At 35.3% G+C, this 13,764-nt stretch overlaps 1 protein-coding gene and 1 long non-coding RNA gene across 5 annotated transcripts in view; one reads left to right on the top strand and one right to left on the bottom strand.

The window, feature by feature from the left end:
• LOC129533086 (uncharacterized) overlaps positions 1-11,304 on the top strand; it is a 115,486-nt gene extending 104,182 nt beyond the window's left edge. The window contains exon 5 of the long non-coding RNA XR_008679117.2: positions 8,932-11,304. This is a non-coding gene — a long non-coding RNA (uncharacterized lncRNA). The remainder of the gene's footprint in view (positions 1-8,931) is intronic.
• Positions 1-13,764, bottom strand: part of KLHL5 (kelch like family member 5) — a 77,792-nt gene that overhangs the window by 44,423 nt on the left and 19,605 nt on the right. For all 4 annotated transcript variants that reach the window (XM_031010326.3, XM_055384805.2, XM_055384804.2 and 1 more), the window contains one exon: positions 1,963-2,145. In XM_031010326.3, the coding sequence (XP_030866186.2) occupies positions 1,963-2,145 (183 nt within the window). The remainder of the gene's footprint in view (positions 1-1,962; positions 2,146-13,764) is intronic.

The following is a 13,764-nucleotide window of genomic DNA, read 5'->3' as shown; positions in this document are numbered from 1 at the left end:
TACAGGTGTGAGCCATCGCGCCCGGCCTCATTGTATCATTCTTATGCCTTTGCATCCTCATAGCTTAGCTCCTACTTATGAGAGAGAACATATGATGCTTGGTTTTCCATTCTTGAGTTACTTCACTTAGAATAAGTCTCCAGTTCCATCCAGGTTGCTGAGAATCCCATTATTTCATTCCTTTTTATAGGTGAGTAGTATTCCACGATATATGTATACACCACATTTTCTTTATCCACCTGTTGATTGATGGGCATTTGGGCTGGTTCTATAATTTTGCAATTGAAAATTGTGGTGCTATAAACTTGTGTGCAAACATCTTTTTCATATAATGACTTCTTTTCCTCTGAATTGATAGCTAGTAGTGGGATTGCTGGATCAAATGGTAGATCTACTTTTAGTTTTTTTTTTTTTTTTTAACCTTTAGTTCTTTAAGGAATCTCCACACTGTTTTCTGTAGTGTTTGCACTAGTTTGCATTCCTGCCAACAGTGTAAAAGTGTCCCCTTTTCACCAATATCTATGCCAACATTGATTATTTTTTCATTTTATGATTGTGGCCATTCTTGCAAGAGTAAGGTGGTATTGCCTTGTGGTTCTGACTTGCATCTCCCTGATCATTAGTGATGTTAAACATGTTTTCTTTTTTTTTTGAGACAGAGTCTTGCTCTGTTGCCCAGGCTGGAGTGCAGTGGCGCGATCTTGGCTCACTGCAAGCTCTGCCTCCTGGGTTCACACCATTCTCCTGCCTCAGCCTCCTGAGTAGCTGGGACTACAGGTGCCTGCCACCATGCCCGGCTAATTTTTTTTTGTTATTTTTAGTAGAGACGGGGTTTCACTGTGTTAGCCGGGATGGTCTCGATCTCCTGACCTCGTGATCTGCCTGCCTCAGCCTCCTAAAGTGCTGGGATTACAGGCGTGAGCCACCGCACCCGGCCAAATATGTTTTCACATGCTTGTTGGCCATTTGTAGATCTTCTTTTGAGAACTATCTATTCATGTCCTTAGCCCACTTTTTGATGGGACTGTTTTTTTTTTCTGATTTATTTGAGTTTTTTGGTAGATTCTGGATATTAGTCCTTTGTCGGATGTACAGATTGTGAAGATTTTCTCCCTCTCTGTGGGTTGTCTGTTAACTCACAGACATTCTTTCTTTTGCTGTGCAGAAGCTTTTTAGTTTAATTAAGTCCCATCTATTTATCTTTGTTTTTGTTGCATTTGCTTTTGGGTTCTTGGTCATGAAGTCTTTGCCTAAGCCAATGTCTAGAAGGCTTTTTCCGATGTTATCTCTCTTTGGAAGGTTTTTAAAAAAAACCTTTGGGACACAGTGTCAATTAGTTTTGATGGGCATCCAAAAAAAAAAAAAAACTTTGAGAATCATAGTGGTGATTAACAATGAACAACTGAATACATAATTATAAAAAAATGAATTATTCTTTATTAAATGGCTCTTTTCCTTTTCCTACTTCAAGAAATAATATGTAATTTGTAGGAAAGGCTTTTTTTCCCCAGCACTGCTTTTCATACTTCTTGGAAATCAGCAAACAGAAGTTGGAATAGATATGGCTATTTTAAAAACTCTTAAGAGTTTTTGCTACTCCACTTCACCAGCTTTTCTTCTTCTAAATATCCACAAACTTTAATTGCCACTGAGTTTACTTAAAGTATTTAATAGGTAGAATATGGCATAAAAGCTTCTTATAGTAGCTGCAATCTACACCAAACAATACCAACTTATATGAGGCTAGTATGTTTTGTTATTGCGCTTCTACGGCAGGAAAATGACCCTTTTAGGATCACCAAATGTGTAATAATTTCATATGCACTGTTTTCTTGATGGAAATTCCATGAACTACACCCCTTCCCAAAAACATAATAGTCAATTGAAGTAGGTTACCTCAATATACATATCTAAATTACTGAGGAAATATTTCACACATACAGAAATATAGAAAACAACTACCTGTGAGCTGGAATTCTGCGATCACCAGCGACTAAAATTACATCGCACAACTGTTTATGTCTCAAATAGTTTTCCATTTTTTTAAATGTTTGCTCGGCATGATTAAGGGCTTGGAAAAATTCATCTGATGTACATGGCTCCATAGTATGACAGGATGATAATGTCTGACTACTATTGGAAGTCCTGAAAAGAAAAAAAAACACACATTTTGAAATATCACTATCACATTAAAAAGATCTTTCCTATTAAGTCCTTTGAAAGCCTTCAAATGTAATAGAAGAAATCAATGCTACCTATCAATATTAATGTATAATCATTCATCATTTTAGTCTCTTAAAAATCAATGATGCCTTAAGTCATATGATTCTTGTAAACACTGTAAGTGAATATAAACTGTTAATTAATTGCTACATATATTCTTTGTAGTATCTTTTTGTGAGGTCTTTTCTCTGTTAAAGCCAATGTCTCTGCTGAAAAAGAGCTAAGCTATATTCATATTGATAACCACATCTCCTAACGTTATATTTAAGGATATAAGAGATCATTCATCTTTGAAGGCAGAAAGGCAATTAAATTATTTTGGAAATACAAATTCAAGTCAAGTTCATTAAAAAATATATTGTCATAAAAATAGTGTTATAAATAATTATTTTGGTTCTCTGTCCAGTCCTCAAAAGCCCAGGTAATCTATAACTTATATTACAGGTTAAAGGAATTTGATAGCCTAATACAGCTGTCTAAAAAATTATTTGAAATTTCTAAATTATAATTTGAAGAGTAGGCGTTCTGATTTCTTTCTTTCTTTTTTTTTTGTTTGAGACGGAATTTCGCTCTTGTTGCCCAGGCTGGAGTGCAATGGCGCGATCTCGTCTCACCACAACCTCCGCCTACTGAGTTCAAACAATTGTCCTGCCTCAGCCTCCTAAGTAGCTGAGATTACAGGCTTGCACCACCATGCCCAGCTACTTTTGTATTTTTAGTAGAGATGGGGTTTCTCTATGTTGGTCAGGCTGGTCTCGAACTCCTGACCTCAGGAGATCTGCCCGCCTCAGCCTCCCAAAGTGCTAGGGTTACAGGTGTGAGCCACTGCACCCACCTGTATGTTCTGTTTTCATATGATTTACTGATAAAAACTGTGAAAAAGTGAAAAGGTTAGGACTAAGAATGAAGTCCTGAGTCCAGTTCTTTCCTCCTCACCCTCATACCCAGTTTTCCTCTCCAGGATCACTTAAATCAAGTAATCAAAGTCGGTTGGTTATGCAATTAACTATAAAACCAGTGACTGTGCCATAACTTAGTTCTCATTTCTCATCAGATCTTCTTTTAAGGATATGATGGTTGTGACATATGCTTTGTTGAATCAAGCCCCACTATATCTTAAGAGAATCTTGTTAATATAACTAATAACCTTATCAAAAAAGAAAAAAGTCACCATATTTCTTACTTTTAAAGTAAAGGGAACTTAAGCTAAGGAGATTAAGTGCCTTGCCAAGAGTCAGAGTTCATTTATGGCAGAGATAGGGCTATCACAGAAACTGCTATGTGTTCACCAAAATATCCTTTTTTCCGCCTGAGAATATAGCTAGACTACATTTCCCGGCCTCTCTTGCAAATAGGTGTGTTCTTATGGAAATGAACTATTACATCACACAGTTCACCTTAAAGTGGCTAAGAACAGATATGGCTTTTCCATATTTTCTTTCTCTATCCACAGGTTGAAGGGAGAGGATTGAAGACTTAGAAAAAGGAAGAAGTAAAATACATAAAAGATCACTCAAGCAAGAACACTCACATTGAACTAAGATTTATCTGTTTTAGAAGTTAACAATGCCTTAACTGATAAATATTCCTTCCTAAATCTTCCTAGTCCAGTGTATTTTCAGTACCATACAAACATGGGCATCAGATAAATGCCCTTGGAGGATAATTGTCAATAATGACAACAGAAGTCAAATGTATATTATCTAGAAAGGATGTGTTGTACACTATGAATATTACTGGTGTAATGACTTGGAAAATCCAAGTCAAGTAATACTCAACTTCACATTTAAGATCATTATTATAAAAATGGGTTGAATAGTATGTAATTATATATGTTTATACAAATAAATGAGAATTAGAAACTATTTTAAAATTTAGGAGACAGGATAACATAAGCAAAAAAATAATGGTGGTTTTGATGAATAATAATTTGAAGATTTCGCAGGTACTATAATCCCAGCACTTTGGGAGGCCGAGGCGGGTAGATCATGAGGTCAGGAGATTGAGTCCATCCTGGCTAATATGGTGAAACCCCGTCTCTACTAAAAATACAAAATAAAAATAAAAATAAAAATAAATTAGCTGGGCGTGGTGGCACACGCCTGTAGTCCCAGCTACTTGGGAGGCTGAGGCAGGAGAATCGCTTGAACCAAGGAGGCGGAGGTTACGGTGAGCCGAGATCACACCACTGTACTCCAGCCTGGGCGACAGAGTGAGACTCCATCTCAAAAATAAATAAACAAATAAAAATAATAATAACTTGAAGATTTAAAATATTTTTTGATAAAGTTTTATACTGTTAAAATATTGACAAATGATTATAAGAGCATTAGCGACCTAAGGAGGGGAAGAAATTATAATATCTAATTTTTATAAGCCATAAATTCAAGAACAAGTAAATAAATCAAGTACGTCTTTCTTAAGGCTCCTATATTTTGAATCACATTTCTTGTACTTCATACCAAACTACAAGTGATGATTAAACAAATAAATTAGTTGAATGTTTGAGTGATGAACTGCCATCATCTAACACAGATGCTAATCAATGTTAAGTTCTGAAAGAACAACAGAACTTTGTAATACTATCATCACTGTTATTATAGGCTACTTCTGATGTTGGCATATGCCCAGTTAATAATTTTCTTGTCAAGAACTTTCAGGGTATTTTGGTTCAGATGCTGAAACAAGTCAGGACAACCCAGGGAGCATTTCAGTCGCAGTGTTCCAGTCCTCATACCCTGAGACTGATTCAATAGGTCGGAGGCGAGATTTGAACACCATATTTTAAAAATAACTTTTTTTAATATTATTGACAAATAACAATTATATGTATTTATAGGGTATAATGTGATGTTTTGATACATGTATATGTAGTGAACTGCTCAAATCAGGCTAATTAACAAATTCATTAACTCTAATATTTATCAATTCTTTGTGGTGAAAAACATTTAGAGCCCTCTCTTTTAGCTATTTAAAGCCCTCTCTTTTAGCTATTAACCATAGTCACCTTCCTGTGCAATAGCACACGAAAACTTGTTCCTCCTAATTGTAACTTTGTGCACACTGACCCAAGTCTCTCTTTGGCACTCCCCATCCTCAGCCTCTGGTAAGCACCGCTGGTAAGACTTCCTTACTCTTTTTGTTCCTATTATATCTTTTGTTTAGCATATAATAGGAAAAGAGAATTAAGGAGGTATTGGTGAGCGATGAAGCACATTTTAGGAAGTTTCTAGAGCTGTGCTGTCCAATACAGTAGCCACTAGCCCCACGAGTCTATTTTAATTTAAATAAAAATTTAAAATTCAGTTCTTTAGTTGCACTAGTTGTATTTCAAGTGTTCAGTACTCTCTTGGGGCTAGTGGCTACCAAATTGGACAGTACAGATATGGAACATTTCCATCAATGCTGAAAGTTCCATTGTGCAGTGCTGGTCTAGACTCCTATAGACCTCGGTTCAACTCTCACTCTGTCACTCACTATGTATAATTCTGGACAAGTTATTTAACTTCTCTAAGGCTTACTTTCTTTAACAGCAAAACAGAAATAATACATAGTGCTGTCTTTTAGGGGATCCCTCAAGAGAAGATTATTAAACGATCTAATGCACGCACAGCCCTAGTGCAGATTAGTACACAATCAAGGAAAGCTATTGTTAGTAGAACCCTGCTTTTCAGTGGCCAATGGGAAGGCCTGTAATTACAGTCTTTTGTCTTTATATAATGTTGTTTGGATGGTTGTCTTTTTTAAAAAATGATCCCTGGCATTATCATTTTTTATAACCAAATTTCATACTTCTTATTTAAAATGGCTTTTAGTAAACTCAGTAGACATCCTAACCCACAACACAAATATCTGGGAATAGGCCATTCCTGAAGCATTTAAAATATATTTCTCTCTAATTTCTACTTGATCTTTTACATAACAACAGAGGAAATACATCTAACATCTCTGCTTAGTTTTACTTATATGATACCACTAAGATAGTAAATCATATTTCAGAAAATTACATAAGATCATTCAAATCTTTTATATTAGACTTTCACTGTAATGAATACATTGGTGAATATTTCTAGTCTACAGGGAAACATTTAATTTGTAGCTTATGTCTCTCTCTGCAGTAGGCAATGAATTTTAAAGTCATAAATATGCCTAAACATAGAAAAGAGGCAAGTATCAAATAGAAACAAGTCACCAACTATTCACAGAGCAACTACCAATGTGCAGCACTGCACCAGTTAGAAACTGGGGAAATGCTAAGAAATATATTATTCCCTAGTGAAGGGATTTGGAATTTGAAGAGTCAAGCTCCATATCTGGAAAAAGTGAAATAGCAACTCTAACCCTTGTAATTCCCCAGATTTTAAATGTGCTTACATGTACATGTGCTCACACAATACACACCATGGCCAATACACCTTTTTATTGTAAACTATTTAGATCCCTTTACTTTTATCGCCAGAATTTACACTAGAATTTCTTAATGGAGTAATTTTTCAAAAGAAGTTTTACAAATTAATTTATAAAAGTTATACTGTCTATGAGTAGGAAAAAAAGCTCTTCCGAAACTCTAAATAGTCTGTTTGGCTCACTCTCTAGGTAAGTGATTTACTCCTACTTTGTGGCATTCAGAACTCATGTTTTTGAAGAAGTGTGCTTACTATATTATGAATCTTTTGTCATCTTCTACAAATATTCAAAACTACAAGTTGCTAGGTATAGGCTAGCAGTCTCTAAATTTGATACATATCCTTTTCAGTATACTTTTAAGCATGTGCCCAAAATTACTAATTTATAAAAGATATAGACACCATTGTACAATTTCTATATAATATACAGAAAAAAACAGAAATTTAAAAGATAAAATATAAATAGAAGCTTATATATATATTTTTAACCATTACTCCAATTGATCACCTTGTGCATCTTTAATTGGAGTATAATTGCTATTGGAATACAGAAAAGGGGAAGATCAGTATGGGCTAGTGTTTAAAAAGTCAACAAGTAGTAGGTGAGAAATGAAATATGTCTTGACATTTATATGGGTGAGGAAGAAGAGGAGACAAGGCAATTGTGTAAAGAGAAATAATAAGAGCTAAGGAAAATGGATGTCTTCACCCTTTCCCTCCTCAAGAGAAATATATTTTGATTTGGAAATTTATAGGGCGTTTTTCCCCTGGGATAGCGCCAGAATATCTGTGGTGAAGAGAGTTAAATGCTGTTTATAAGAATCCAATTTTCTTAAATAATAACCAGTATGAAGGGGAAGGGCAAATGGACATTTTTATACAATGCTGGTGAGAATTAAAATAGCAATGTTCCTGAAATGACTTTGAAAATACAAATCAAAACCCCTCAAATGTGAACATCCTTGGGATTTTGTCCAAAGGAAAGAATCATCAATAGGTACAGAGATCTAGCTACAGGGTTTATCACAGGTTGTTTCTAATAGAGAAATACCGGAAACAATCTACATTCAAAAAAATAGAATACTGGTTAAATAAACAAAACAACAATCCATACATGGAAGAATGATGGAGCCATTTGAAAAGATATAGAATATTTAATGGCCTGGAGAACTGTGTAGTGGACATTGTTTTTTCCTATCCAGCATTCCTTCTTACGGTAATAAAACCCACCTCTACTTTTTGGGAAACCACACATTCCCTGCCTCAGTCTACAGGGAATGGTCAGAGGTGTAGAAGCCAATGAGGCCTGGCCAATAAGAGTATTGTAGCTCCTGGCAATAACAGTTGGTTCACGTGGGCACAGGACCCAAACAAGACCAATCAGCGTCAATTTCATGATGTTTGATCACACTCTTGGAAAAGTGTCACTTTCTTTCCATTGAGCTTGCTAAGCTGACAAAAAGTAAACTTGGAGCTGTTAATGGCCTTTCTGCTACTGCACTGAGAGACTACCTGAGATAATGCCATCACAAAGGAAAACAGAATTTAGAAATGGAGAAAAACAGATTATTGGTGTTATTTGATCATTTGGATCCAGCCATGTCTAAAGCTAGACTCTATCCTTGGACTTTTTATTTATGTGAACCAAAAATTTCTAGTTTTTGTTTAAGTCAGTTTGATTTGGGCTTCTGTCATTTTCAACGAGTCCTAATTTAAAAACTTACATTAGGGCAAAAAAAGCAGGCTACAAAACAATATGTACAATAAGATTGAGATTTTTATTTTAAAAACACATTATACACGTATAGAAAATATACCAGAAGGACACTTCCCCAAATTAACAGTTGGTATTTTGAGGTGGCTGGGTAGTTGATGATTTTTACTTTTTTCATTTTTACTTATCTCTATTTTCTGATGGCTCTATGGTTATATATATATATTATATATATATGGTAAAAAAGTATTAAAATAGTATAAATATGTATGTGTGTGTGTGTATATATATATAATGTTAATAGGGAAAAATTCACTTAAAAATTAGATCCAAAGAACTCTGAAGAGTTCTATTCAGCCATCTTCACTTCCTGCACTCTGTTGATTATAACCCAAGATCCATTCTTTATATCTACCACAGTAAATGACTTTTAGCTGGAGACATGGCTACCTAGGGTGAGACTGTATTTCTGAGCCTCCTTTGTAACCAGTTGTGGCCATGTGACCAATGAATATATGCAGAACTGATACGTGCAACTTGTGTTGCTTGCTTAATGTTTTCCCTTCCTCTCTTCGGTCCTTCCTACAGGTTGGCATGCTGAGGGACACCTGAGTAAGCTTCAATCATGGAGAAAAGATAATATCCTACAGGAAGGAGAAATAATATAACAGGAACCTGGGTCTCTGAATGAACTTGTGAAGCAGAGCTACCTATCCGCCCTGGGCCACTTGCCCACCTGTGAGGTGACAGAAAAACAAACTTCCATCTAATTTAAGCCACTGTGTTTCTGAATCTCTTTGTTACATCATTTTAGCCTATGCCTTACTAATATACTTCCTAAAGTTAAAGGAGCAAGTTATGTAGTTATGTAGTTAACTATGAGGTGTGTGTATGTACATACCATTGTTTTCATGCCTAATATATCTGATTCTAAACACTTAAAACTTCACTCTCTAGTTCCAAGTGAAACACAGGTAAAATAAAATGTGAGCAATAAATGGCATAAAGACAGGTTTTCTGCTTAAACAATTTGGAGTTTAAAAGGTCAACTGTGTAACTGTAGGACCTATCCTTTTCGTATGCCAATTCTTCAGCCTTCCCAGCAGTTCTGGGAACTATTATGATTCAATAACTTCCTATTTCTGTTTAAATCATCCAGTCAACTTCAGTTGCTTAAAACTAAGAACTTTGATGGATGCAGCATACAGATAGCCTTCAGAGGGTTCATGAACTCCTTGAACCCTATATGAAATATTTCACACACACACACAGACACACACACACACACACACACACACACACAGTGTTTTCTGGGGAGAGGTCACATAGCTTATGTCACATTCTCAATGGAGTCCATGATAAGATGTGGGCATATATGTGAGAGGGGAGACAATGCAATATTATCCTTTCCAGATACAAGTTCATTATAAACTTCTTCTGCTATCCCTGGAAACACATTTTTTTTTCATTAGAGGAATTTAATTTAAAACTGAACCAGAATTAATAGACTAGATCAAATAATAAGATGCAGAGACAACATAAAGAAGGTCAAGAAAAAGGAGAATGCCCATGAGGAGTGGTGATATTATGCAGATAACCTCTTGTTGGGAGGGGAGGAGGACCTATGCCTTCAGGATGAGTTGAAGAGTAGCAAATCAACTGACCAAAAAATAAGAGTTTGGGCTATCTGCAGTGGAAAGACAGAGCGGCAAGCAACCAGTAAGATGGGGTAGAAGACTGTGGATAAAGAGTTATGGGGCCAGGTGTGGTGGCTCATGCTTGTAATCCTAGCACTTTGGGAGGCCGAGGTGGACAGATCACTTGAGCTCAGGAGTTTGAGACCAGGCTGGCCAACGCGGTGAAACCCCATCTCTACTAAAAATACAGAAAAATTAGCTAGGCATGGTGGTACATGCTTGTAATCCCAGCTACTCTGGGGGCTGAGGCAGGAGAATCACTTGAACCCAGGAGGCAGAGACTGCAGTGACCCAAGATCCTGCCACTGCATTCCAGTCTAGCCTGGGTGACAGAGTGAGACTTTGTCTCACTAAAAAAAAAAAAAAAGAGTTATGGGTGAGTCAAGAGATTATACTTGTAACCTAGCCAAGCTTGGCATTCTCAAGAACTAAGAGAAGAGAATTAACTGAAGAAAGAAGGTGAAACTAGTTAGAATGAATAATTAGCTATATGCTATAGCTGAACTCTGTGATTAAATGAATAGTCACAAGTATATAGGCAATATATTAATAGTACAGTGTTTGTTAAGAGCATGAAATCTACAACTTGATTGAGTTCAAAAATGCAACTATTTCCAAGTGATCAAGGTCACTACCAACAGTGGTAAGACAGATTAATGGTGTGTATCTTTGATATGATGTGAAAAAAATGGCACTTTATCTCTGTGGTATTCCTCCCCAAAGCCCATAACCTCAGTCTAATTATGGGAAAACAAATCTCAATTGAGTAAGGCATTCTACAAAACACCTGATTAGTACTCCCAAAACTGCCAAGGTCATCAAAAGCAAGTAAAATCTAGGAAACTGTCACAGCCAAGAGGAGGCTAAGGAGACATAATGATTTAATGTAATGCGATATCTTGGATAGGATCCTCGAACAGAAAAAGGGCATTAGGTAAGAAACTAAAGAAATGTGAATAAAGTATGGACTTTAGTTAACAATAATGTATCACCACTGGTTCATTACTATAACCCATGCATTATATTAATGTGAGATATAAATAACAGGGGAACCTGGGTATGGGGTATATAGGAACTTAGTGTATCATCTTTATAATTTTCCTGTAAATGTAAAATGGTTCTAAAAAAATAAAGTTTCTTTTTAAAAAATGCAGCTATTTTACTTACTAACCTTGAGCAAGTTAGCTTTTCTGTGTCTCACTTGACTCATCTATAAAATTAGAATTAGGTTGATAATAGCAGCAACCTAACTCAAGAATTTGTTGTGAAGACTAAATGAGTTAATATAGTAAAGTGCTTAGAACAGTGCCTCACAGTTAGGAAGCACTGCTTAGTATCAGCAATGATTATTTTTTAACACAGATGCTCCTTAACTCATGATGGTGTTATGTCTGGATAAACCCATCAAAAATAGAAAATGCGCTTTCAACTTAGGATATTTTTTCAACATATTGTGGGTTTATTGGGACATACCCCATTGTAAGTTGAGGAATATACTGAATGCATGTTGCTTTTCCATCATCGTAAAGTTGAAAAATTTTATGTCAGGAGGCGTCTGTACTTGTAAAGTGCAGTAAAATTGTATGCAAAAGGAGTAAAAAACAGCCTGATATTAAACTCTAACTTTATAAATGAAATTTGAAATAAAATTCCTCCAATTGAAAATATGTCAAAAATTACATAATTTCAAGGTCAGTAAATCAAGGGAAGTATAAATCATGTTTATACTATGGTTACATGGTGGGCCGCCATATAGATTTTGCTAGCCCTGGTATGAATTCCTCAATTAAGGACTTAGGATCCTATTGCTCACATAAAAGGTGACGGCTCTGTTACTTAAGGTCTAAAATTCCTCATGTTATAAGAAGACTAAGTTTGTATTTTAATAGCAAAGTAATGACTTAGATGACTGTCATGGAGAAAAGGTAGCTAGGCTACAGAGGCAAACTCGAAGTTAAAAGACGAGAAACTTTTAAATCACTTAGGTGGATGGCAGTAGAAATTACCAGAAGTCTAAGACTCAGACAGACATTTTTCCTTGTTAGAATACAATTGATAAAACATGACCAACATATGCTGTCCCTTAATTTCTGCTTTAAACTGTCCAGATCCACCATGGCTAATGAGATTCTGAGTATGTAAGACCACTTAGCTGTCTTCCCCTTTTTCTAATAACTCAAAACTTCAGTTTAAGTTCTGAAATCCATGTAAATATTATGACGGTTAAAACAAGTAATTAGTATATCATATGCATTTCTTCATTATGTCTTTAACATTTTAAGATATCAATCTGTAGTATGCTCAGAATGTTTACTATATATTTACTATATAATATTTGCAAAATATTATATAAGAAAAAGAATTGTTCCAAAGTTATATTTAAAAAATTGATGAGGCCAGGTGTGGTGGCTCACGCCTGTAATCCCAGCACTTTGGGAGGTGGACGTGGGCGGATCACTTGAGGTCAGGAGTTCAAGACCAGCCTGGCCAACATGGTGAAACAGCGTCTCTACTAAAAATACAAAAATTAGCCGGGCGTGGTGGCACATGTCTGTAGTCCCAGATACTTGGGAAGCTGAGGCAGGAGAATGGCTTGAACGGGAGGCAGAGGTTGCAGTAAGCCAAGATCACGCCACTGCACTCCAGCCTGGGTAACAGAGCGAGACTCTGTCTCAAAAAAAAAAAAATTGATGAATGTCAGTGTGACATTAACAGTGACAGGCTTTGATTTGTTTACAGTAGGTGAACAACTACTTAGAGAAGTCTGACTGCTCACTTAATCAAAAAGCTGAGGGCAAATAAATGTATCTTTATGACAAAGGTCAAAGACTCAGCCAGGGCGTTGAAGGAAGATGTAAAAATTAGATCTATTTAATCTAGAAAAAAATAGAGAAAAAGAATATACACACAAAGGACTTTTCTAAAATCTTGAATGTTTTTTTCTTATTTGCAATAAGAAGACTGAAATTTCAAACCATCCAAAATATTAAATTCCTTTGACATATTTCCCCTCATATCTAAAAATCAAAAACATTTTCTCACAGTACATTTTATTTTTGAAATTTTATTTTTGGAATAGTTTGGTCACTGAAGATGTAAACTGTCCACACCCGTCTTACTTTGATGAGTCTTCTTGAGTAGCATTTTTTAAACAACTTCATTTATTTTAGATTTTTAAAAATGCCATTTTATTTTTATATCTCCTATAAATGAAAAACGTCAATTTAAAATTCTTGAAGAATGCACATAGCAATCTCTCAGTCAAAAAAGGATAATCTTTTTATTTCATAATGAAGAGCCCACCAAGATATTTCTCTATGCATACTAAAGAATAGCTTAATTTTATTTCAGTAATCATTAGCCATGCAAACTACCTTTGTTGTAAGGAATTATAGCAACCAATGTGTGTATAATTTTTCCAAGATTACACATGTATAAAAATTTTATATTCACATTATAATTTCTCCAGTAGTAGATAACATGTTAAGAGTTTTATACGTGAATTTACTTATGTTGGTAAATGAATGTTTTATTTTTTCTAATTTTGTTAAAATATTCTTGATATATTGATTTTCAAATGAAACATTTACTCTTTGGTTCTCCACAAAAATGATGAATCTTTTACTATATAAATTGTCCTCTTTATGGCAACAAGTCCCCAAAGAAAATACAAACAATGAAACCACATTAGCTCAATTGATCTCCAAATTAAATTAGTGGCTTC

Source organism: Gorilla gorilla, chromosome 3 (genome assembly GCF_029281585.2).
Source record: "Gorilla gorilla gorilla isolate KB3781 chromosome 3, NHGRI_mGorGor1-v2.1_pri, whole genome shotgun sequence".
Lineage (NCBI taxonomy): Eukaryota > Metazoa > Chordata > Mammalia > Primates > Hominidae > Gorilla > Gorilla gorilla.
The sequence above is the reverse complement of the archived record's forward strand: the minus strand, read 5'-3'. Positions and strand labels throughout refer to the sequence as shown.